The sequence below is a fragment of the Candoia aspera genome, chromosome 2 (genome assembly GCF_035149785.1).
Source record: "Candoia aspera isolate rCanAsp1 chromosome 2, rCanAsp1.hap2, whole genome shotgun sequence".
In the NCBI taxonomy this organism is placed as follows: Eukaryota; Metazoa; Chordata; class Lepidosauria; order Squamata; family Boidae; genus Candoia; species Candoia aspera.
The window spans coordinates 125822357-125849830 of record NC_086154.1 but is presented as its reverse complement, the minus strand read 5'-3'; the positions used below and the strand labels follow the sequence as shown (position 1 = coordinate 125849830).

Sequence of the window (27474 nt, the reverse complement as noted above, 5' to 3'; positions counted from 1 at the left end):
CTTAACAGTTTCTTCTCTGCAGAGCAAACTAAGGGATTATCCTCTCATCCTGTTTGCCATGACACAAAACTTTACTAATCTTTTGGAAGGGACCTGACCTCATGACATCACCATTTCATCCCCAGCCCACAGCTGAGGCAGCCTGGAGTAAACTTTAATATCCCAGTTTGCAGCTGTGTTTTCCCTCTTCTCCCAACATAAAACTTCCCATCAGGACAATCCAGGATGCTTTGGAGACCAGCTGGGAGATGAGATGGTCAGGGAAAGCAATCTGCTTAGCTCCCATCAGCCTGGCATGCCTGCTGCAGAAACGTCCCTCCTCATCCTGTCATAGGCACTCTGCCTCCTTAGCCATTTTGGCTTTGGCTGTGAGAATGACCAGACACCATTTTTTGCTCTTCACACTGAATACTGAACTCCCAGAAGACTGATAGGTCTGGCTATTTTGTGTGTGTGCATTAGCCAACTTGAAGATGTGTGGACTTCAACTCCCAGAATTTATTGATATTTACAGCCAAAGGACCTGAATAGAGATACTGTAAAGAATCAATGCGGCCTAATGGTTAGGATGTTGAACTAAACTAGGGAGACCAAGGTTCAAGTCCACCTTCAGCCACTGAACCTCACTGGGTAACTTTGGGGTAGTTATTTCCTCACACCCAACCCACCTCACAGGGCTGCTGTTGTGGGGAAAATGGGAGGAGGGACTGCCATGTATGTTGCCTTGATCTCCTGAAGGAAAGACGGAATACAAATCTAACAAATAAAAAATAAATCTGGGAAAGCGTGCCCCCACCCATACATGTGGAATGGGGTGGGGGAGAGAGAGAAGATGCTCTTTGTCTGACCAAAACTTGTTGTGATTGGTTGCTGTTGAGTCATTTACAACTCATGGCGATCCTATGTATAACAGAAGGAAATGCTGTTCAGTCTTGCTGTTGCGCCATATGCCTGACTGTTCCAATGTTTGCATCCATTGTTGCTGTGATTGTATCAATCCATCACATGGAAGGTCTTCCTCTTTTCCGCTGGCCCTCGACTTTACCAAACATGATGTCCTTTTCAAGTGATCGGTCTTTCCTGACGATGTGCCAAAGTATGAGAGTCTGAGCCTAGTTATCTTCACCTCTAGGGAACATTCTGGCTGTATTCCTTCTAAAACTGATTTGTTTGTTCTTCTGGAAGTCCATGGTATTTTCAATAATCTTCACCAACACTACAATTCGAATGCATCAATTCTTCTATCTTCCTTTTTTAATGTCCAACTTTCACAGGCATATGTGGCAATTGAGAAGACCATGGCGTGAGTCAGATGCACTTTGTTTTTAAACTGACATCTTTACTTCTGAAAACTTTAGATAGGACTTTGGTGGCAGATTTTCCCAGCATGATAGGTGGGAAATTGGCATCAGGAAGGAGAAAGGAAAAAAAAAAAGATCCAGAGAAACAATAGCAGTGGCACCTTCCGATTTTATATTTCCAATCAGTTCTTCCTCTCACTCAGGCAGATTTTGGTGGGGGAAGCCTCATTTGACATAACATTGATTTATCAGTACAGATTCTGACATTACAAAATAAGGATACCTACTGAACATGACATTTAAAAACTATCAATTTTATAAAAATAGTTCTACTGCAGCAATCCTTAAGTCCATGTATTGTCCTGTCTCCAAGCATTATGGTTTTCTGAAAGATTAGTATAAAATCCTCTATTCTCCCCTGAGTCCTGGGGTAGAGTCTTTACAGAAAAACTCCAGTAAGATTTGGGTATGTTTTAGTTTGGGTCCCAGAAGGATTCTTAACATAATTATTTCTCTATATCAATCATTTTAAGGGAAGAAAAAGCTTGCAAGGTGGCTTAAAAATGGTCATAAAGTTGTAATATTCACAGTACAACTGAAACATTTAGAAAACAATCCAAAGTTCTTTAAAATGGAACTCTCTGGGGTAAAACATCCATTTGCTCTTTCTTCTAGCTTTCTATAGTAGTCTTATTTAGTAGAAGTACATCTTGAGGTCTGTGACTTATATTTGTAGCCCATATGTAAGGAGAAATGCTTAATTTTTTCATAGGAATTTAAAGTAAATTAAGCCTGGCACCACAGTGTATTGATGGCAAAAGCAAGTTCCTAACAAATGGCCAAGTGTGCTTGGGAAGAATGAAACCATTCCTACAGTCTAATCCAATAATTTTTTCTTCTTCATTCATTTCTCATCTCCATGGTGTGGGTTAAGATTTAGCAAGGTTCTTCCTGATCATCTGAAGACATAAAATGTACAATCTATACTCCCTATTCTCTTAGTTGAGTTCCTTCATGCCACCTCCCCAGCACTGTTTGTCAGTTAGTCCATTCATCACTTGTACAATGAATTAAAGGATACCTTTAAAAAAATACTTCTGCATATTTAGCTCATGTTTTTCTTCTGAAAGCATATGCAGATAAAATAACTTATGAAGAAGTGTACCATCAGTTACAAGGAACCCCTTAAAATGTAGGCCACTATCAAATGGAGCTTCAAATTTAGGACTTAATTTGAACTGGAACTTACCAACACTGAACCTCAAATCCATCAGCCTGAGCCTCACATACAGCCCACTATTGCATGATTCCAGCCTGACAGTTTAATGCAGTGTTTCTCAACCTTGGCAATTTGAAGATGTGTGCACTTCAAGTCCCAGAATTCCCCAGCCAGCATGCTGGTTGGGGAATTCTGGGACTTGAAGTTGACACATCTTCAAGTTGCCAAGGTTGAGAAACACTGGTTTAATGCATCTTGGCTGCATTATTTATTCAAAAATTAGTCCTCTCTTCATTGTTGAAAACAAATATAGAAGTGAGATTATTCCACTTTATGTCCCAAGAAGCTGTTGGACTCCAACTCCCAACAATCCAGCCATGGATGGTGATGATGATGATAGATTCCAACAACACCCAGATAGCTATGAATTCCCCATCTTGGTTCTAGTTTCATTAGCTGGGGGCTCAACCCATTTTATCCCATCATCAACTCTGCAGGAGACATGAGACTCGCACAAGCCTGCACAGTGGGTTTTTATATTAATTAGGAAAAAAAATAGCATGTTTTCCAAATGTTTTGGATTACTAGTCCGGTAATTGCTGACTGTTGCTCAGGCTAGCTGGCAGTGGTTGTCAACCTCTGTCTTAGTTAGCAAAGGGTTTTCTTTCCTCTCTCATTCTGAATAAAGGTTGGCTGGAGGACTTAACATCTCTGAGTTTACCCAGAATGCATTTGCCTCCTGGATGATGTCATTGTCAGTCGGTGGGTGAGGCCTCCAGATCCCAACTGCCTACCAGCTAACCATATTCTCATCCACCTACCCACTTTGGGAAGGACCTGCCAGCTTTTTTTTTTTTTTAGATTTTTATCCCGCCTTTATTATTTTTATAAATAACTTCCTGGGCGAAAGGTCCTGACCTCAAAATACACATCACAGGGACCCATTTCTTTCCAAAATCCTGGATATCTCATCTCATACAGCAAATGCTCATTCTAAAGAACTCAAAAGTACCTATTCTTCATTCCACAGGCCAGTTGATTCAATAAAAGATATTGCTCACCTGTTGCAAAAGAACCTTTTCACTCCCACTTAGGTTCTAAAGGACTCCTCAGAAATGTATCTATTTCAACAGTCACCTTTTGTCGTCGCTGTTCGTGATGACCTTCAGTTCAACATGGCAGCTCCATTGGGAGCCAAAAGTGATTTCCCGTTAATTTATCACCGGTACGTTTAGCATCCAGCCCCTTCAAACAAGTTACACCCCCCCCAAAAAAAAACTCAGTGACAAAAAGCAAGAGAAAGCAGGGATCCAAAAACAGCTTTTGCCAGACGTTCATTTCAAGCTGGTCTCTGCCTGTTCAGCACTTTTGCAAATCACAGGAAGGTTCTAGGCATTTGGAAACTGTCAGAGAAATCAGATTGATTTGGGGGGGGGTGATTTCTGAAACAGATTTCACAGAATTCCTAAGGGATCCAACCCTTTGTCCAATCATAGAAGTCAAGCCCTTTCTGCTGGAAGATCACCCATACTGCTCTGGCCCTTGGTTCTAGGTAGCGCAGTAAATCCACACAAAATCAAAACAAAAGCTCGTGCAACTCAAACTTGCAGTTTGTGTACTATATTTCAGACATCCAGTCCAGTTATTGTCATTTCCTTTCTGCAATAAGACACAGCTTATACTCCAAAGCACACCAGGTAGAACATTTTTAAAGGGCAGGGAGATGCCTCAGCCAACTTTTATACTGATTGCTCATAGAGGGAACTTAAAATGTGTTGGTGAAAGGCTGATTTTTTTTAATCGATCTTTGTCCCTTGCCTATTGCAACCTTCTCTGACCTTGTGCCACCTACATGTCCTGGAATAACCCTTCCAAATCCCCAACCAACCATGGCCTAGTATTTGGTGGTGGGATCATAGTCCAACACCTGCAGCTGGAGAAATCTGGCCTATTGAACCCACAGAGGGACTGACTTGAGGTGTCAATAGCAATTAATTTTTCTGGTCCTCAGTTGCCTTATTTTTTCTTGCCAATTCATTTATATAGTTCTGCTGGGACCTGCCCTACGTTGCAGAAATCCTTCCCTCCTTCTTCTGTTGCTTTGCATCAAAGAGGCACTGGGCAGAGAAAAGCCATTCCATCTGCTTCTGCAACAGAAGTGCTAACCGTTACAAAAGATTGCTGCAGGCAACTACCTATAATTACCTACATGCTTAAGGCTGAAATGGTAATCAGAGCATCAGATGAGGAAATACTCTATAAATAGCTGTCCCTCCTTCCTAGGCCATATCTTGTACCCAAAGATCCTGCACTACGTTCACAGGTTGCCTTAGTTCACTGACAGGCTTACCTGTAATCTGGGTTGTTATTGGTTTTTAATGCCCTCCCAGACCCAAAACTGTGCCAAGAAAAGCTGCAGTTCACAACCCATGGGACTTACACCAATTAAGTGGAAGAAGAGTCACAAAAAGATGCCTGTCCTCTGCTCCCCTTCTACCAGTTAGAGGAAGGGGACAAGGAGGATGGAAATTCCACCTCCTGACTAATGGAAAATTTGCTCTGCCTTCTAGACATTTTGGCAGGTATTACCCATACCCTTTTCAAACTAAGCAGAAGGAAGGGAGGAAGGTCTTGCCCAATACCATCGAATGCGTTTTCTATGCTTGCAAATAGCCTTTAAAATGAAAGGGCAACTGTCTAAGCCAGGAAGGAGCCTTTTATTCAGGTGAGAGGATGTCTCCCCAAACCAAGTTAGCAGCTGCTCTTTTCAAGCTCTCCCTTCCTTCCTTCCCTCCATCCCTGATCAATCTTCCTAATTGCAGAACTGACCCTCCAACAAAGCCACTCCCCCAAAGAAAGTCTAGTCTGAGCCAAACTGCCTCGAAGCCCTTGCTCCCCACTGCTTTGTTGTACATCATTGTGAGCCATGATGCAGCGCATTGAAATTAAAAGGCAATTAAAATATGGGGGGTAGGCAGAAGCCCCCGCTTTCTTCTGCCTGTTTAACTGCACTTCCCAGCTCCTCACTACCCTCTAATTATACCCAGGGTGACAGCAGCTTTCAGGCTCTGCGTGCATCCGTTAGATCTGCTTGACTTGGTGCCTACGAGAGCTCTGAGACCTGCTCTGTAATTTGCCTGCTGCTGTTACTCACTATTAGCAATGTGGGGTGGGTTAGGTATTTATAGAGCAGCCGATTGCTGGTGGGATCCTTGTGAAGTCATCCGGTTAAATGCAGGAGGAAAAGAGGCAAAGGGACAAAGGTGGGTCACACAGGCCTGCACCTTCCTGGGCAGCTCCCCAAGCCAATCAGATGGCCAGGCACGGGAGCCTGTTTGCCACGTGCTCGACAGTCCTCATTTTTGCAGACCCAGGCGCAGCAGGCAACAAAATGACAAGAGCAAATTAGTAACCTATAGCCTTGGAGAGTCAAAAACATGGCTGCATGCATTGCTGGGAGCCCAGTCCTGCCTCGTTTCTGTTACGCTATCCTCTACCCTCCCAACCCTTATGTATGAAGTCATGTCCTTCTCTGCTGCTCCTCTCTGCTGCTCCCGGTCTTCACAATGGCTGACTGTTGTTACCTGGTTCTCCTCTAATGCACTGCCTCATTTGTCAAGCTTCAGTCTAATCCTTGGTCTTTCTCCACCCTGCCACTACTCTATGCTCCATGCTACTTTATAATCACACCTCCACAAATGAATACATCAACATTATTTGCATCATGTAATATAAAACTGGTGTAGAAGGACTGTTAATGCATCAGCTGGAGGTTCTGATTCTGCATTCAAAGCTATTCAATCGGAATATAAAATCTATTAGCCCCAACAGTCATACATCACACATCTATCATAGAAACGGAAGGATGGAAACTCTCCTTTTTTTCAAGGGAAGCTTCTAATTGTTATGATTGCAGGAAAGAAATATGTTGTATAAGAGCCACTTTTAGAGCAGCCATGGCACACACATCTAACAACCTCTAAATACGACTGATTATACTGCACAAATTTGCCAAAGGGTGAGTTCAGGGCAAAAGCTAAGGAATGTAAGCTATCACAGGGAAACTGTTCTGGAGAGCCAGTATGGTGTAGGGGCTCAGGTGCTGGACAAGAACCAGGGACAGCCAGGTTCAAGTTCTCAGTGGATCAAAGAGTTCACTCTGGACCTCAAAGTGTTGTTACTTCAGAGGACAGTTGAAGGGAGCATTAGGTGCACCGATTTGAGTTTCTGGAGAAAGGTGGATGCAAATTCTAAAATGTATTACACAATGCCTGTGTAAGAAAGTCTAATGCTGTATATCTGTCAAGTTACACGATCATTATGTCCTACCTGGAATTTCTCTGCAATACAGTGAGAGACTGGAGGCGGTAAATTGCCAACTTTCTCTCTATCTATCAGTTTCCATTCAGGACATCCTTTCCCACCTTATTATTTTTTAAATAGCCTGATGAAGAAGGAAGAAGTCACCATATCTGGAGTTATAAGAACATTTCAAAGAGTGCAATGGAAGGAGCAGGATAAGCCCATCCAGGCACATTCTTACGGCTTTAAGAAGGGTGACTAGTTGTGTCTGTGTTGCTGGTAAGTGCGGCTACAGTATTTAGTGCTGGGCTGGCAGTTAGTGCCTCCTCACGCTGTTTTTCAGACATAGCACCTTCTGCCAAATGCACCGGATCCAGAAAGCAGAGTCCATCTCAGATTACTGCACTTTAGGTGGTGTACTCTAGGCAGGATCCCAAGGAGACTTAGCATAATGGGCAATGTGGAACTACGCAACTTGGAAGGGAAAGAAAAAGCATTCCTTCAGAACACCCCCCAATAGACTGGGGGTCATGCACACACCAATAAGATGGGGAGAACAAAGACTAACTCCCCCCCCCCAAATACAGGCAACTTGTTTACAGCACAGGTGACACAGCTATTGTTACAACTCACGGCTGGAGCTATTTATACACCAGGACACCTTGTGCTCCTGCCTAACACTTTGGGTCCTTTTGCTGCTCAGGAAAAGTAATTTGACCGAGGGTGCAGCTTAATGGAGCAGTTGCCACTGGTGGGCTGGGCTCTGGCTGTGCAAGAGGGGAATGTACATGTCAGAGCACTGGAGTGCACCGAGCTCAGCTTAGGAAAGGTGGGGGAGGTTACAGCTTTGATGCCAGCCAGAAGAGATGGACACATCTCAGCATTGCTCAGGAAGGAAGGCACACCACTGAGGAACATGAAGCAGAGAGGACACACTATGCTTCAAAAGAGGTCTGAGCGAAGTATTAGATGATCAAGGTCTCAAAGCTGGGAGTCAATTTCATTGTTAAGGCTGGGCTGAAACACAGTATGTCATTACTAGTAGGGATATGCCTGGTTTGATAGTGTCTGAAGTTTGAATAAAACACTGAGATACATGTGAATTTGATTACAAATTCAGATTCACATAGTGGGATATACAAATTAATATCATATTTTCTCAACAAACATATGATACGATAACTTTAAGTCTGCTAATTTTAGTTTGTTAAATGCATGGTGTCTTAAAATTATAGAGGAATAAATTGCTTTACACAAATGTATTGGTAAGTTGCATGAACATGCAGCACATTAATTTATCTGTGCACATCCTCTATGGCCATCAACAATGTCTGAAGTAGATGAGGTTTTCTCTTTTTAGGTTAAACTATTGCTTGGTAGTTTAGTATTATTGTTCCTCTAAGTGACATACTGTACAGAAAATATTTGGAGATAGCTTGCCACACTACCACTAATTTAGAAATCCTTTAAAGAACTCTGACTGACTAGGTCATAGGTTTTCCCCCATCCAATTGGCACAGACTGGGTGCTTGCTCTCTCACTCTCTCTCTCTTTCACACACACACACACACTCAGTGTTAGAAGTAATACCCTGTCATCTTTTCAATGGTGAACAGCATATGAAGAAAAAATAGAATGTGAAAGTATCATGAAATGTTTATCACCAGCCCTCCCTGTTTTTTTCCTGAAGTGTTCTTTTTTGTGGGGAATGCCATAACACAAATATACTAGGCTTTTAGTTGTATGGAAAAAGAAAATGTGAAGTAACAGTGGAGATATTTTGATTAAAGGATATTTATCCACAAATTCCATTGGATAACCTAAATGATATTTTTTTTTGCATAACCCAATTCATTTACCACTGTAAATATTACAGCCTAAAGCCTCAATTTCTAGGAAGATATATAAGAACAAAGGTCTTCACTAAATACTTTTTTCCGATAACTGCTTCCCACAATACTGGTACAATATATTTTTCTTGGCAATGGTTTCTATACTTTTATTGATATACATACAATAAAAGTGTAGAAAGCATTGCCAAGAAAAGTAAATATCACTTTTTCTTGAAACAGCCAGCTCACCATAAGCAACGCAAAACATATCAACTGATGGGTACCAACACGTGCTAACCCATCTGAATCATGGGGGAATGAAAAAGATGAATCAGTGTCCTTAATTCCCAGGGTAAGAGTCTTCAGGATGATCCTTAAGATTAGGACAATAATTTATCTGCTATTTAATTGATTATATTTAAATAGTATATTGTATCATCTGCCTTTTAATGGATTTAATTGAATGTATTATACTATTTTATACAATTTTTATACTATTCTATTGCCAAAATCAACACCACTGCCTTTTTTCATATAGTAAAGGAGGCAGGAATAGCTTGCATTTAACACATGAAAGCTCAGTATTAAAAAAAAAAGACATTTTTTTAACATTTTTATTTTCCACTCCATATTGTAGCAAACATTATGTTACTAAAATAGCCTCAAAAACAAGCAAGCATGGCCTTAAATGTCAGCTCCAGTAGTTAAAATTTCCTTTAACAACTAAAATTGGCTTCTACCAATTTAGCCAGCTTTTGTTTTATTTGATTATTGTACTGACTTAACTGATTTAACCTTAATGATCATCTCTTAAACTATATAAAACATCAAATCTTAACACTATATTGTGAATAGCACTTAGTGCAGTGAAAACAATATTTCTGTTGTTCCTTCCATAAGCGCTAAAGGCTTGCCGGCGGCTAAAATAAGTAGCCATTTGAGTGCAAGTAATAATATCTGCGCGGAGCTGTCCAGGGTCCTGAATGCATTACTTTTCGTGAGCTAAGATAGTTTTACCTAAGTTTGATTCAGGAAGAAAATGTCCTTTCTCAAACTTCTGGTTTTATTCTTTGAAGCAGCCCACCTTTTACAGAGATTCATTTTTAAAATAAAATATAAGAAGTGCATTGTTAACAATGAAGGTAACCTCAGCTACATGAACAGCAAGCAACCTGACACCATTTCAGCAACCAAGAAAGACTAATTTAAACGTCTGCAATCTACTCCCACATTCCGTCTTATGGCTGTAACTAAATGCAGAGCTCCTCACCTGAATATCAGCCACTTTCCTTCTCCCCTTTCCCTTTGTTTGCTTTCTTGCCTACTGAAGAATTCTGAAGAGAATTAGTGCCTCTTAGGGATTTGGAATAACGGTTGATGAATTTTTGTTAAAACTGAGCCATTGATGTTTGATAGGATTTGTTTTAGTCTTTGTCTTAATAATCTGTCATATGGAAGTATGTCTATATATTCACACATACTGTTTAGTGATATAAAGCATAGTGAACGTGAACACACCACACACCATAGATAGGGTTGGATTCAAAGGCACACATATTTGTGCCTGAAATTCCTCATTTTTCAATAACTCCCATTTCCTGTAGCAATAATCATGCCCACCTTGTTCTAGAATTACACTCAGCCCTCAATGGTCATTTTGGTGGTTAAGGGACTGAGGAGGAAGGTATGATAGGAAAGCTTCATTTTGTCTATGGTTTAATGTTCAGAGTCGGTCTTTCCCAAACTATTTCCACCAGAAATGTTGGACTGCAACCCCCATAATTTTCAAGCAGCATAGTCAAGTTGAAGAAGGCTGAGCTAAGCTTTCATTCAATATATCTAAATCTGTGATATTCTGTAATGATGGTGGTGAATAAATGAATAAACTCATACATTTTTATCAGTTTCACTCAAGTTAGCAAGACTTTCAGAAAAATTACATGAGGGAGATACTTAAACTTATGCAGTAGCACTGATTTGGCTGAACTTAAAAAATATCTAAATACAGCAATCTGTTGTCTACTCTGCTGCAGAAATATATATGTGTTTAGATCTTTGCAGAAATCCTGCCAAGGTAGAGGTGCATGCATACTCCAAAACTGTGGCTTTTTCTGGAAGTATATATTCTTACCACACACACATTCTCTAATCACAGATTAGACAATTACTATGCTGTTAATGTGTGTTGAATGCCATGTGGCTGATCTCCTCTGATATCATGGTGGCATAGTCTCTTTAGATGTCTTTGACCCAGTTTAGCCTTTCTCAGAGTACAGCCCTCCAGATGTGTTGGGATTGCAAATCCCAGAATTCCCAGAGAGCAGGGGTTCTGTGAATTGCAGTCTCAAGACAACTGGAAGGCTCCAAGTTGGGAATTAGCTGGTTCCCAGGTTCCTAATTAGGGAATTGAATTATGTTTTATCATGTTTCCTCAGATTGTAGGATTTCTTCTAATTGCATTGGATTACTGTTAGTTGTTTCACTTGTGTATGATGTTGTGGAACCTTAGCATTCTCATTCTAAGGCTGTAATGTAAGGCAAGCAGAACCTAGAATGAGAATGCTGAGTCCCACAACAACATTCACAACTGAAAAACCTAACAACAATCCAATACAAATTAAAATAATTTTTAAAATCTGGGAAAGCATGATGAAAACCCATTAAGCAGGACTGCATAACAAAATAAATTAAAATGCTGAATGCTGAAACAATCAACAGGTACAGAAGCTAAACCTATAGGACGAAATAACAAATCTGGGGTGGGGAAGAAAGTCTAGGATTTTTTTTAAGCTTGACATGGTGTCAAAAAGGATAGCCATGTGAATGGCCACTTCCCTAGGAAGAGCTTTTTGAAACAGTGGAGCCTTCACTGTACAATTATAGCCCTGCCATATTACTGCCAAGAAAGACATGTCTGTGACATTACCAGCAACTGAGTTCAGCTTGAAGGAGACTACCTTTTTTTACATGGGTTGACTCTGAAATCAGTCCCACCGAGATTTGTTCCAGTATTGCTACCTAACTATTATGGAGAATTGATGTGCCAACTTTCAGTGTCCCCATGAAGATCTGGGGTTTCTGTAGACTTGGGAAACTGAGTATGTTCAGAGGAAAGCTAGCAGACAGCTTTGCAGGGCATCCTCTGGAATTTCAGGGCATCACACCCACAGGTTCTGGGACTTCCACCTCCATCTCCTCATTCTCTCCAGCTGTACCAAGAGGCCACTTTGCTGCTTCATTTACCCAGTGGTGGAGTGGGTTTCATTTTTTTCCTTCAGCATAAAAATAATGGCAAGGGAAAAATAAGGGAGGAGGCGGGGCATCCGTTAGTTGCTGTTTCTGCTGCTCCTTTCCACGGCAGACACAGAGTGCACTCACTGGCTGAAAGAGGGGAAGGGGAGGATGATTGCGAAGCCCTGTGAAAAGGCTGCTTAGAATCAGGAGATGACGCCAGTGCCACCTGGAAAGGGCCTAAGGGTAGGTTTTTAATCAATACCTCGCTTACATACAGTATAGCCAGCTACAGGCTAACTGACTGAGCCTGCAAGCTGCTGGAGGGAGCAACTGTCCATGCTCTTCTAGGAATGCTCACTTTACGACCCTGCTTTTAGAAGAAGAGGAGCTGCTTTTCTGTGGAAGGGGGAACATCAGTGAAGCCATATGGGTGGTTGTTTTTTCCTTTTTAAACACCCAGCAGGCACCAAGTGGAAGCATGAGAACCTTCGAGCAGGTTAACAGTGCCAGGCAGCAGGAGTGCAGGCGAAACAAGTTAGTGCCAATGGCATTAGCTCACCCAACAAAAGGGAAAGGCTGTCTTAGAGCCAGACCTGGGGATGATCCAGAGCATGAGAAAGGAAGAGAACAAAGGGTGTAACTGCTCAGCCTTTCCTCAATAGCAGATCAGGTGGCAAACCTGCCTGCAAATTATGCAATTTCAGAGAGTGGATGGAGACTCGCAGCACTTAATGCTCCTCTATATAAAAAATAAATAATACCTGGACATAGAGAACTCACATTTTACTTTAGCCTTGTCCCTGACATAACCGTTTCCTACCTGCAGGGACTTTAAAAAATATTTGTGTATGGGAAATGATGGAGCCACATAAGCTTCCCACAGACCGCCTACAATCGCTCAGGTGCAAGCCCCTCGTCTTCTCAGAGAAAATGCACTTGACCGATTGATTTATAACTTTCCCCCCTATTTATACAGGAAGCAGCCTATAATGCAGGCAGGAGTAAGAAATCTGCAGCTCCCAAAGCATTTTAACAGTTCCCGTCCCTCAATTATTCTGATCATGCTGCCAGAAACACACACACACACACACACACACACAAAGAACCCCCCCCCCTGAAGAATGGAAGATCTCAGCCCACCCACAGGTGCAATTCAGCAATGCTGTCTTTGCGTCTTTGCCTCACACACTATGCCCTCACCCCCAGAAATCAAAGTGAGACCCCAGCCTTCTTTGGTAAAATCTGTTTTCCACTGGAAGGAACAATCAGAGCTGTAGATGGGAAATAAAATTTGACTCCAGATGGCCAAGGTGGAGGCATGTAATATCCCAAGCAGTGGCCATTTCACACCAAACAGTTATGGGAAGCTTCCCACCAAGGGTGTGCATAAGCATTCATCCCTATCCAGCAGAAGAGGCCTATTCTGGAAACGGGCCTGAGTATAGACTCAAAAAAAAAAAAAGCTAGATTCAGATTTGCTGAACACCCATGCAAAGCTCTTTTGGACACCACTGAACTATGTGTAGCTCTCCTCACTGAGCAGGGCTAATGATGCAGTCCTCTGCACGTCTGTTCCAAAGCCAGTCCCATCCAGTTCATTTTAGATAGGTGGGTACAGGATTGTTGCTGAAATGACTAGTGGGGTATGCCTTGCTCAGCTTTAGGGGCAAAAGGTGTTTCTTCTTGACTGCTAAAGCAGCAAGAAATCACAGTTAGGATATTGCTGAAACTTGCCATCCTAGCACCTTTCCATCAGCAGATGCAAGATGTAACTCTTTAGAAGCAACAGACATCTCCTTTGTATTACTCTATTACGATGTCATACATTCATGTAAATAAATATGAACGGTGACGTTTGTTGTTGCTCCCTCCCTCCCTCCCTCTCTCAAGCCCTTCATGCCAAATTCTTTGCTCCACCAACCTGATGGCACCCAAAACAGATGTAGAACATGATTAAGAAATAAAGCTAATCATAATAGTAAATCCATTAAACCGTTGAATTAAACACAGATTTAAAGATTTCTGCTCTCCCCTCCCAAATCACAGTATAAGTATTATAGCAACTTGCCCTTCTGCTGCCATCAGCCAGTGCAAAAAACTTTCCACATTAATGCTAGAAAGCCAGCAGAGAAGTCAGAGAATGAGAGCCACCATGGAGAAAGCAGGCCTGTCTCCACACCCTGACAACTGCCCTTCCACAACAGGCAGCACACAGCCCAATCCTGTCTCTGCAGAGCTGGGAAGAGGTGCTCTCTATATGACCCAGACATGTGGTTTCCAAATGGAAATGCTACAGAAGGTGAAATGTGTGCTTAGGTCATCAGACCTGTGAATACACTGCCTTTGTGCAACATTAATCCCCACAATAGATGGCTTTACTCCAGGGCTGTCTTCCCCTATCTCTTGTTGTTGTTTATTCGTTTAGTCGCTTCCAACTCTTCGTGACTTCATGGACCAGCCCATGCCAGAGCTTCCTGTCGGTCGTCAACACCCCCAGCTCCCCCAGGGACGAGTCCGTCACCTCTAGAATATCATCCATCCACCTTGCCCTTGGTCGGCCCCTCTTCCTTTTGCCTTCCACTCTCCCTAACATCAGCATCTTCTCCAGGGTGTCCTGTCTTCTCATTATGTGGCCAAAGTATTTCAGTTTTGCCTTTAATATCATTCCCTCAAGTGAGCAGTCTGGCTTTATTTCCTGGAGGATGGACTGGTTTGATCTTCTGGCAGTCCAAGGCACTCTCAGAATTTGCCTCCAGCACCACAGTTCAAAAGCATCGATCTTCCTTCTCTCAGCCTTCCTTATGGTCCAGCTCTCGCAGCCATATGTTACTACCCCCTATCTCTATAAACATCATAATAAATAAGGCCTCTATAGTTACATCATAGAAAATACCACAAATAAGTAGTGGTGATTTCAAAAGCATTTTCCATTTTCAAAGCACTTTGCATGCATTATCGTTCTTACAGTAAACCTCTAAAAGGCCTCAGCATTATAATTTCCCCACCACTGTAAGGTGGGGGATGAGACTTAGAAGAAGTAGCAGCTTTTCCAAGGCCACCTCATGGCTTAATTTCTCAACCACTGTGCTAAACCAGTTCACAGTCTTTATATTACATTAAATGGAAGTTGGAGATTATGTAAATGCTGTCGCTCTGGTGTTCCAAGTTTTAGGCAAGTCTACAACCAGGGCTAGAACTACTGTTCCAATTGTTGAGACATATGTATACTTATAAAATTAAGCCATATGGACAAGAACAAAATATAAACCACGATGAGCCTGGAAGTCACATAATAAATTCTTCTTTTATATCTGGTAATTTATTATTGGCATTAAGAGCAGGAGAGAAAAAGCATTTCTTGGCAGCTGCTTCTGATTTGACCTTCAGTCTTATGCATGCTTACCTGGGACCAAGCCCTACTAAACACAATGCACTGTGTTTACAGTGTAAACATGTGCACACTTGCACTACTGTGCCTATTTCACATTGTAGGTAATGAGGCAACAGCAGCTATTTATCTCATTAAGGGGGACATGATAACTCTTTAACTATTAATGCCATTACAAATTGGGCTAATTTATCCAGTGATTATGAAGGAAGGGTGAGCTAATATCAGCTGACTGCAAAACTGTAAGGGATTTGTAGCACCAGCTAATGAAGGGTCATCCTGTATTTTGCTGAGGATTTAACCTCTGCAGTAATGAAAAGGAACACACACACACCACCAATTAACTGAAGCTTTTGGAATTATTTTGTATTTTTCTATCTCTGATCTTCCTGGGGGATTAAAAACATATCAACAGGGTACAGCCCTTCTCATTCAAGACTAGGACTTGGGAAAAAATAGAAAGAGAAAGACCATTAGTTACAAACCACCATACTCCAAGTGGTGAGAGAGTGCCGGAATGCAATGGAAGTCTGTATGTCACTGTGCCGTGGTTCTAATTGCCCCCAAATACAGGAAGGGGTGCAGGACAGAGAGGGGACCAGACTGGTTCAGTTAATGCTCAAATCACACAGCAGCCCAACTGCAGCGATATTTCTAGGGACTACATGGCAGGGTAATTTATTTATAGACCGATGCAAACTTGCTCCCCCTCCACCACCTTCCAAGCCTAGAGAAATTTGCAAAAGTATTCCCCCCCAGGTCCTCTCTTCAAATGCCCAAATTGATTTAAACATTAAACATACTACAAAGACATGACCTGATAATTTGGATACAATAGATTCAGAGGATTATTATTTTAGGAACTACTTACATTAGTAAGTCTAAGTGTGCTATTCTGGATGTCAGCATACTCAAACTACAGCCAACTGCAAATCGCTTTGCCATTTTGTTTCTTAAGAGAGATTGTGCCTTTAGCTGAAGTATAAGTTGCCAAAATACAACTGGTACTACAGCCTGCTACACCACTGCTTTGGGGTGCTCAGAAATGGCACACCTTTTCTGTTTTTCTGTGACACAAGTGATCGTTAAAGTCATAGTTGCAGATCTGCTTCCCGGTGTGATTCAAAGTGTTGATTATTACCTTTAAAGCCCTATGTGGCATAGGGCCTGGTTAAATGAGGGACCGCCTGTCTCTGTCTCCGCCTGTCCAGCTGATTCGATCCTGTAGGGTTGGCACACTCCAGTTTCCTTCGATTAAACGATGTCATCTATCAGGACCCAGGAAGTGTGCCTTCTCTGTAGCAGCACCTGCCCTCTGGAATGAGGTTCCCCCCAAGATCCAGATAGCCCCCACTCTGCTATAGTTTAGAAAAGCCATGAGGAGCCTTCGCTTCATTGCACTTGCCATCTTTTATCTTTGTTTTTGATGTTTTATTTATGTAATATCTTTGATTGTTGTGAGCTGCCCACAGTTGTTTTGAGTTGGGCAGCATACAAGTTTACATCATCATCATCATCATCATCATCACAGAGAAGGTCAACACAGAGAAGCTCCCAGGACATTTAACCTGATGTGTCTCCCCTTACCCAACCATCTAGCTACTGGGAAGTTTCGTATCACGTTCAGATGGTTTTGTATCTGATTTTTTTTGCCCTTCAGCCCAAGAGAAGCTTAGAAGGAAAAGTGCCATTCAGTTAGCAGAACAAGAATGACATTTGATTAGACCAAGAATGAATCTAGTCTGTTTTCCATTTCCATCACCAGGATGTCCCAATCAGCACAGAATTTATGGTAATTTTAGGCTTCCTCCATTTATTGACCTATAGCAACTGTTACTCAAAGAAATACCGACTCTGAACCTGGAAGTTCCATTTGGTTAGTAAGTATAAATAGTGTTCCATATATTTGTATTATATTTTTAAAACAGTCTAAGTTTTTGTAGTACTGAGTTCACTGCTCTATGCTTATTGTAAGAAGTAAAAAACCTCACTACCCAGGTCCAGGGCCTTTTCACTCTAGATCCAATGGATTTAGAGTCTATAAACTCTGGATTCAAGTCCTAAGTAAGCTGGAGTGCTAAAAACAAAATCTACCAAAATAGAGATTCAATCTGCCCAAACATACTCATTACATGCTTCCCTGCTATGAGAAAGAAGGCGTTTCTCTGACAGTCCCTATTTGCAACTTATTCCCCACAAGTGGGGAGCCTTTCAAGTATGTTGAATGACAAGCATCCAAAGTCTTTTGCCAACGTGGCCACTGAAAAGGATGCAGCTCAGCAGCATCTAGAGCTGCATTTTTCAATTAGAGGTCAAGCTACCTGTTGTTTCTTTCAGCAGGGGATTAACAAGACCACCACTAGGACTCTTCTCCTTCATCCCAGGAAACCATACTGACCTTAGTGATGGTTTTTAAAGGCAATGTTAAAACTCAGATTCAAATAGTTGAAGGCAGTCCTGTAATAACTGGACCCAAACTTTTGTTTTTTCCCAAAGCAGAGAATTCACATTTTCCAGCCCCTGGATACATAGGGAATCTTAACTGCACCTTAAGGGTGCTCTGTCTCCCAAAATGGCTGTCATGGAAGTGGGGCCAGTCACAAAACACTCACCAACAAGTGGTGTGGGATCCCAAAGAAGATCCTGGGCTGCAGTCTCCTTTCACTTCCATTGTCTAAAAATGCCTTTGGGATATATGCGGCCCCACATAGGACTCACAACAAAAGCCTAGTCAGTTTGCAGCTAGAGAAGGTGCAGCTGAAGCCAGATCTGCTTTTCCTGGTTAAGTTTGCAAATGAGGAATCAGATGAATTTGGTACAAGATAATCTAGTTATTGCCACTAGCTGTACTCCCCCAAAGTGCAGTCTATCGAGAACAAACCCCAGCCTCAGGCTTATCCTTCCAAAAGACTCCAACTCTACCAATGCCAAATTAATAATTTTATCTAACTCAGTAAGTTTCGCCTTCTAAATCCAGTCTTCTTGGGATTAAATCCCAGAAAACTTCTTTAACTCGACTGAAATGTCATAGGTTGAGCCAGGAATTATCTGCATGCAAACACACACCAGCCCCTGCTTGTGCTGTCTACTTTATATTTAATATTTTAAGAGATTCCAACCAGTGTCTCTTCAGCCTACACTGCCAAATGCTGAGAAAATAGAATATAAAGCAAACAAATCTACTTGTCCAGCAAGTCTCTTCTTCTCAAAGGACTAGACATCCTGCAGGAAAGAGAAAGAAACTGAGAAAAGGTGAAAAAAGAAGATCCTATAGGTTCTTGACTCCCTCAAGCAAATACATTTCAAAAATTGAGACTCAGCCCTGAGTTTCCTTTTCCCAAACAGGTAGGCCAGTTGCAGAAAATAATGCATTGGTGTTGACAGCCTTTGCAGGCATTCATTTCTTCAGACAACCTACTTAAGCTACTTTTCTATAGCCATTGTGTTGTCAGGACCTGACTAGAAACTACAGCTTTTGCTTCATCAGCAGACATATTTGGGAATATTTTCTCCTGATCTGTGTTACACTGACACTAATGGTTGGACCTTCCTTTTTTGGTTAATTCCTCTCTACATTGATTATCATTATTACATACAATGTGTTTTCAGGAAGGTCTTGGCTTGGGCAAAAGAACGTTACATGGAGATCATTGCCAGCTGGGCTTGGATCAGCCTTCCTCAACACGATATGTTGAGGAACAGGGTATCTCCCAGCCTTTGCAGCTTGCATACTTCTTGACCCAACAATTCTAGAGGTCACCAGGTTGGGAAAGCCTGACTGAGAATGCATGGGGTATGCCAAATGGATTCTCTGTCACTCATCTAACCAACCATCATTTCCCTCTTCATTTCTGGTATCCTTCCTTCGCTCTAAGGGGGACAGAGGGAAGTTGGAATGATGGGATGGACAGAAAGTACTACAAAGCCTGACTTCACATTCTCTGCTCAGCTGTAATGTGGTTGATTTGGTTTTGGCTTGTACTATTAAATAACCAGAGCCACAGGGGCACATTTAGTAAGGTGTGTGGCAAAACAATCATGACTTAGTATGACGTGTGTACCAGGTCAAGACAGACAACAGTGGATTTGTGAAGTAGTGAAAAGTGGGTCCCCTGGGGAAAAGGGAAACAGAGTCACAAAGGTCCCCTGTGGAAAAGAGAGTCACTGCCCTGGTGGCAGTTTCTCTAAGGCAGTGTTTCTCAACTTGGCAACTTGAAGATGTGTGGACTTCAACTCCCAGAATTCCCCAGCCACCATGCTGGCTGGGGAATTCTGGGAGCTGAAGTCCACACATCTTCAAGTTGCCAAGGTTGAGAAACACTGCTCTAAGGGAAGAAGACATGAGAGTTTCTTCAGAACTGAAAGATCAAACTTGTTTGGCAGGGAGAAAAGCCTTCTGAAGGTGTGCATTCCCTTCAGGGGGAAACCTGCTCCCCTTCCTTCAAATTATACAGATATCCTAACAACAACTCCTGTGTATTTATTGCATCTGTTTGTTTCCTTTCACATCAACTAGTCCTGTGCAGTAGAGACCCAAGCAGACAGGTCCAAGGCAGCTGGTGCTGGAGGACAAAAATCCCTGTGGTATACCCATCTCACTTGCCAGGTTTTTTTTTTCCATTTGTCAGAAATTTAGGGAGTTAAAAAAAAAAGAACACCCTAATAACAGGACATAGATATAAAGTAACCTAAATAACCCCCATCCTACATGTGGAACAGGCTTTCTTTGCTTGTTGGTTTTACTCCTCTTTTCCAGGCATATGAACTCATTGGAAGGTAAGGACTTAAAAATATTATTCTTTTATAAAGGGTCTCTAGAGAGCCAGTTTAGTGTAGAGGTTAAAGCACCTGGTTAGAAACTGGGAGACCAGGAGTTCTAGTTCCGCCTTGGGCATAAAGCCAGCTGGGTGATCCTGGGCCAGTCCCTCTCTCTCAGCCCTAGGAAGGAGGCAAGGGCACACCACTTCTGAAAAACCTTGCCAAGAAAACTGCAGGGACTAGGCAATAGCCAGGAATCAACCCTGATTTAAAGGCAAAAAATGTTATCTAATGGGGAAAACTTAGATAAGCTTGGCTAGGGCATTTGGGTGTCATATTTTGGGAAATGTCTCAACAAATGGTAGTCATGTTTTTTAAAAAATGGACATGACCCATTTATTGAAGCTGGCTAACTACCATGTAGATTTCAATCTTTGGAACATGTAATTTATTTTAAATCTTTTTCTACCACCCATATCACATCAGATTTCAGAGTGTGTATAAATATGTTAATCTCTTATTCTTTTTTCCAGATAAAGAGATGTTTCCTTACATGAGTCCAGTAGCTGAGTTTCTCTTGGTTCCTTGGTAAGACTGGCCTTGATTTCAATTAGTCAACTTCCTAATGACTTTATTATTAAGTAGGAATATTAGATATATATTTCTCTAACATAAAACCTCAGACTACTATACCTATCATCCCCAAATAGCACACGAAGCTGGTTTGATAGTGATGGATATTATAGTTTGAGACAAAAATATCTGGAAACTACCCAGAAATACAATAACGAATATACATTTATTTTTAATAAATAACAGATATAAATATCACTAATCTATTGGGCACAGTCTACTAGGACAGCTGCCACCATTCTGGCACATTCCATATTTCAGCTCCCAGAATTCCAACATGCCAGCTGACATGGCACTAAGAAGTTCCACTGCGTACATTCTGTGGGAATGAACAATATTTATCCAAACATACTTAGGTTTGTGATTTATTCGTTTAGTCGCTTCTGACTCTTTGTGACTTCATGGACCAGCCCACGCCGGAGCTTCCTGTTGGTCGTCAACACCCCCAGCTCCCCCAGGGACGAATCCATCACCTCTAGAATATCATCCATCCACCTTGCCCTTGGTCGGCCCCTCTTCCTTTTGCCTTCCACTCTCCCTAGCATCAGCATCTTCTCCAGGGTGTCTTGTCTTCTCATTATGTGGCCAAAGTATTTCAGTTTGGCCTTTAATATCATTCCCTCAAGTGAGCAGTCTGGCTTTATTTCCTGGAGGATGGACTGGTTTGATCTACTTGCAGTCCAAGGCACTCTCAGAATTTTCCTCCAACACCACAGTTCAAAAGCATTGATCTTCCTTCTCTCAGCCTTCCTTATGGTCCAGCTCTCGCAGCCATATGTTACTACGGGGAACACCATTGCTTTAAGTATGCGGACCTTTGTTGTCAGCGTGATGTCTCTGCTCTTAACTATTTTATCGAGATTTGTCATTGCTCTTCTACCGAGGATTAAGCATCTTCTGATTTCCTGACTGCAGTCAGCATCTGCAGTAATCTTCGCACCTAGAAATACAAAGTCTTTCACTGCTTCTACATTTTTTCCCTCTATTTGCCAGTTATCAATCAAGCTGGTTGTCATAATCTTGGTTTTTTGAGGTTTAGCTGCAAGCCAGCTTTTGCACTTTCTTCTTTCACCTTCATCATAAGGCTCCTCAGTTCCTCTTCGCTTTCAGCCATCAAAGTGGTATCATCTGCATACCTGAGTTTGTTAATGTTTCCTCCAGCGATTTTAACTCCAGCCTTGGATTCCTCAAGCCCAGCTTGTCGCATGATGTGTTCTGTGTACAAGTTGAATAGGTAGGATGAGAGTATACAGCCCTGCCATACTCCTTTCCCAATCCTAAACCAGTCCGTTGTTCCATGGTCTGTTCTTACTGTTGCTACTTGGTTGTTATACAGATTCTTCAGGAGGCAGACAAGATGACTTGGTGTCATGAGTAAGGACACTTGGTATCCCCATGCCACTAAGAACTTGCCACAATTTGTTATGGTCCACACAGTCAAAGGCTTTAGAATAGTCGATAAAACAGAAGTAGATGTTTTTCTGAAACTCCCTGGCTTTTTCCATTATCCAGCGGATATTGGCAATTTGGTCCCTAGTTCCTCTGCCTTTTCTAAACCCAGCTTGTACATCTGGCAATTCTTGCTCCATGAATTGCTGAAGTCTACCTTGCAGGATCTTGAGCATTACCTTACTGGCATGTGAAATGAGTGCCACTGTTCGATAGTTTGAACATTCTTTAGTGTCTCCCTTTTTTGGCTATGTCATGAATGCCAATGAGCTGAAGACATCAGCACATCGGCACACATGACAAAGACAAGGAAGCAGAAGGAAGGGATACAAAATAAGCATAGCACGCAAAGCCATCACGACACAAAGAGAAGGAAAAGAAGACAAAGACAAGGCGAATCACGAGGCACACCCAAGCTATTAGCAGGAGCGCCACGGAGATCGCCCAGCGGACAGCAATCATCGGCTGAAGGAGGAGACCGATGATGGGCGATCCCGGGACACCCGCAGGGGCCCCGCAACCCTACACCTACCGGCACGAAAGGATGCAGGACAAAGGGCGGGTGACGTAACCTAAGGAGAGGGGGCGCTGACCGGCGCGGGGTATTTAAACCCCGCACCGGCGCGCTCCCTTCACTCTCAGCTTTTTTCTACAACTGACACTACGTGATGAATAAAACAGAACCTGCTTCAACTGAACCAGTGTCTGTGCTTTACTCAGCGGTAGGCAGTGCATGACAGGCATGGGGATATAAGTTGTTTTTTTCCAGTCTGATGGCCATTCTTGTGTTTTCCAAATTTGCTGGCATATAGCATGCATTACCTTGAGAGCATCATCTCGCAAGATTTTGAACAGTTCAGCTGGGATGCCGTCGTCTCCTGCTGCCTTGTTATTAGCAATGCTTCTTAAGGCCCACTCAACCTCACTCTTCAGGATGTCTGGCTCTAGCTCACTGACCACACCATCAAAGCTATCCCTGATATTGTTATCCTTCCTATACAGGTCTTCTGTATATTCTTGCCACCTTTTCTTGATCTCTTCTTCTTCTGTTAGGTCCTTGCCATCTTTGTTTTTGATCATTCCCATTTTGGCCTGGAATTTACCTCCGATGGTACTAATTTTCTGGAAGAGGTCTCTTGTCCTTCCTATTCTATTGTCTTCTTCCACTTCCGTGCATTGCTTGTTTAAAAATAATTCCTTATCTCTTCTGGCTAACCTCTGGAATTTTGCATGTAATTGAGCATATCTCCCCCTATCACTGTTGCCTTTTGCTTTCCCTCTTTCTTGGGCTACTTCTAGTGTCTCAGCAGACAGCCACCTTGCCTTCTTGGTTTTCTCTTTCTTTGGGATGTATTTTGTTGCCGCCTCCTGAACAATGTTGCGAACTTCTGTCCATAGTTCCTCCGGGACCCTTTCTACTAAGTCCATTCTCTTAAATCTATTCTTCACCTCCACTGCATATTCCTTAGGAATATTAGTGAGCTCATATCTAGCTGATCTGTGGGTCTTCTCTAATCTCTTTAGTCTGATCCTAAATTGTGCAAGAAGAAGTTCGTGATCGGAACTACAGTCAGCTCCAGGTCTTGTTTTTACTGACTATAGTTGTCCACCACCTTTGGCTGCAAAGGATGTAGTCAATCTGATTTCGGTGTTGTCCATCTGGGGAAGTCCTTGTATAAAGCCGTCTCTTAGGTTGTTGGAATACTCATGTTAGAAACTGCTTTTCCTACTGAAGAAAATACAGCAAGAACCGTCATCCCTTCCCCTCCTGATGAATCCAAGCCCACTCTTTTCCAGAGTCACTAACCTGAAAAAGAATGTTGTGTAACTCAAAAATTCACACTCACCCCCAGCTGTTCAGCTGATACTGCCAGATCAGCTAGTTCCATCTTTATTAGGCAAACTTGATTATTGGAAATCCCTAGTTACCTAAATCCACCCCCTCTTGGTTATGCAAGAAGCATTCAGCCAATAGGCAAACTTATGCACTAACGCTTTGGAATGGTATTGTTGGCTGGATGATGCTGCACTTAGATTGCAGTTCAAACAGCAAAATAGCAGAGATACGTGATCACAAGACAATATCCTTGTGACACCTGAGATACAAATGAGCCTGGAGGTCCTAAATTCTGAAGGGATGAAATCTTGCCTCATTTTATTTCAGATACACTCAACAGACTCCCCACCACCATCCACTGCATTAAACAAAAAACCCTCAACCCACACCAACTTCTGCATAAGGCTAGGCAGGAAGATCAGCAGGGAGAAGGAAGTCCCTTCTCCTCCTCTGTAAGAGCCTAGCAGACATCCCCCAATCAGAACAGCCCCTGTTCCTAGATTTGTAAAGTCCCTTTCTCTATTGAAAGAGGTTATTTTCAGGTGTTCAAAATCCCTTTTGAATTTTCGAGCTTTGCAGAGAAATCAGATCAAATAAAACTCGTCCAATGATACCACACCAAAGACAGGAGATTCCAAAGGTATTGCAACTTGCTGTAAGTCTTTCTTCAGACCTTTTGTCATTTGGATGGCACAAGAAAAAGAAAAAGTGTATCTTCTGTAGAAAAACTAGGCAGAGATAAGGTCTGGGCATGGGGGGTGGATGGGGTGGGGATGGCATACAGCTTCTGTGTGAGCAGGAAAGCTTTTTTTGGTGTTGACTGCCCCCTCCCTTCTACCAGCTTAGGCTGAAGCATGACAAGCAGATATGGGAGATAAAAGGATACTTTGAATCTAAATGTATAAACCAGCAAGAAATATGTTTGCTGATTAGACTATCTATAGTAGGGCTTTACACATTATGCAATTCCTACTCAGAAAGTATTTTCATGTAGAAAATGCCACGCAGCCCAGATGAAGATGGAGATATGTGAGAATCAGACAGATTTTTCTCAGCTAAACGGCTTTAGGACTTGATGGTGATGTATAAGTTGCAGTGTGGATTACTGGAGACTGAATTCCACATAAGTGGCCTGTTTTTTCTTAGATACAACAAATGATAGCTACAATGACGACTATGTCATAATTTTGTAATAGGTTTAAATGTTAAATGCATTCAGTGCTTTGAACAGAGGTCTCCGATGATGGACATAAGCAACAGACATGTCATTGGGTACTGATTCAAAGTTGCAATTTTTGCCATTTTTTCCTCTCTGTTTAAAGCCAATTCAGTTTGGTTTAAAAAAAAGTTTTCTGCAAAGGTTGTGTGACTAAAGTCTTTATCTTGGTTTGCTCCTCATGATAGGATGAGTCATCTGGGCATGTGGAGCAGGAGGGAGAGAGACCATGATGAAATCCATCTGCCCCATTCCCTGACTACTCCCAATGTCAGCAATTAAAAAAAAAGTAAGGAGCATTACTCTCCTTGTTCCCCATATACACACAGCACCTGTCTCTTTCAGAAAGCATGCCCCCCCACCCCCGTTCCTCCACAAGCATCAGACACTAGTTGACTCTCTCCTCTTTATTTTCAGCACAAATAGCTGATTTGGCAGATTATTTGGGGAATCAGGGAGAAGGCTTAGTGGGCAGGGCTAGGTTGGACAGAGCTAGGCTCAAGCCCAACTTCAGCACTATGTGAGTTAGGATTAGTTATTCTCTCTATGTATTGTTTGAAGAAAGAAAGGGGGGTATCTATCTGCCATCCTAAGCAACTTGAAGTAAAGTTGTGATCACTCTTATGCCATAACATTACAGTCCTCTGCCTTCATAAAGCAAATGGTGTGGCAGAGACGGGCCTGAAGGCATGGTCCTTCCACACTCAGTTCCACAGAGTGCTCTTTTACCCAACTTCCCATTTCATACATTCTGCAGATAATATACAAGGTGGCCTTTTGGATACCAGTATTTGCTGGTGCCCAGGTCTCATGTTTACATGTTGCTGGTGTTCCTGCAGGATATATCAGAGGTCCACATCATATATCCCACTATCCACACATTTTGTTCTCTAATGGGAAGCCAGCTTGAAGCTTGGGATCTTGAGGGATCTACCTCAAGATACTGTATTTGAAAAGAACTTGGTTATTTTGGTTACATGCACTTAAAAAAAATGAAGCATTGGGTCATTTTCACCTTCAAGGATGTCTGATACAGGTTCAAAGATATATCCTGTATTAATGACTGGGGGTGGATCTGTTTGATTAGGCAACCCTTGGATTGCCAGATGCAAAGGCTGAGGGCTGCTGTAGTCCTTGTCATGCCAGGTGGTAGTTCCACCAATCTGGCAAGTTGCACCTGACAAAATTGGCCTTGGATTCATGCCTTAGGAGTAATTCCCGGCAACCTAGATGGCAAACTTCAAAACTTGAACCATGTTATATTATGATGACTTCAAGAACCCTTCACACTTCAGGAGATCATCAGAACAAATTTGCCAGACCATCAGAGAACTGTGTGGGATCTATATGTGTGTTGTGTGTACCATCTCTCACAGGTCCCCAGCATGCTTCCACTGCATGCACGCACATGCCATGGGAATTAGGTCAACATACAGGTTCCCTCCTCAAAAGGATTGAGTCCAGCCTTCCTTGTGAAGCACAACTTCATCAGACCAGGCTCAGGACTGTGGTAGCTGAAGATGAAGGAGGATGGGGCTGAGAGACAAGAGGGGCAGGAGAGATCTTTTACAAGCAGGGAGGAAGAGAGAGAGAAACACCTGGAAGTGTGTACCCTCCAGCTTCCTTATGGAAGCCCAGACAACAAAGGGGGGAGGGAGGAGAAGAGTAAAAAAAGAGTGGGAAGCCAACTCACGAGTGCCATCAAAGCGGGTTGCTATGGTATCCAGGAAGGTGTTTTGGGGAGCCAGGAGGCCCCTCATCACCGGCATTTTAGGACTTGCTCGAGGACATCTCCATCGTCCAGTTGGGGGGAAAAACAAGACGTGCCGGAGAGGGAGCGGGGACGGGCCCCTTCGCTTCCTTTCCCGGAGTCAAGTCAGGGCAGCAGGGGTCTCTCCGCCCGCTGCCGCTGGAGGGGTGCTGGGGAATTCGTGCCGAGGCTCCACTTGCCGCCGCAGCCTCCAATCTCGCTGGCGCCCAGACGGAGGGCTACCGCAGCCGCGACGGGAGAGGCAGCAAGGTCAGAAAGGGGCGGGGGGCGCCCACGAAGAGCGCCAACTCCGGCGAAGGCGAGCGGCCGCCGCCTCCCTGGTGCGCGGCAGGGAAAGTCCTGGCTTAGGCTGGCCCGAAGTCCGACGTGACTCGCTCAGCCCTGCAAGCGGCCGACCGAAAGCCGGGAGGAGGACGCCCAGTCGGCTACCTCTGGATCCTAACTGGAAGCCCCCCGCGGCCGCCTCCCGCTCAGGCAGGGTCCCCATCCCCGGGGCCGTGCGGGCGCAGAGCCGCCTCCCTCTCCCGGTGTCCC

General features: G+C 42.9%; 1 protein-coding gene across 1 annotated transcript in view; it reads right to left on the bottom strand.

Annotated features, from left to right (window-relative positions):
- KCNH3 (potassium voltage-gated channel subfamily H member 3) overlaps positions 1-26938 on the bottom strand; it is a 56900-nt gene extending 29962 nt beyond the window's left edge. Inside the window, exon 1 of the mRNA XM_063293547.1 lies at positions 26863-26938. Within this exon, the coding sequence (XP_063149617.1) occupies positions 26863-26938 (76 nt within the window). The remainder of the gene's footprint in view (positions 1-26862) is intronic.
- Between the last annotated feature and the right edge of the window lie 536 nt (positions 26939-27474).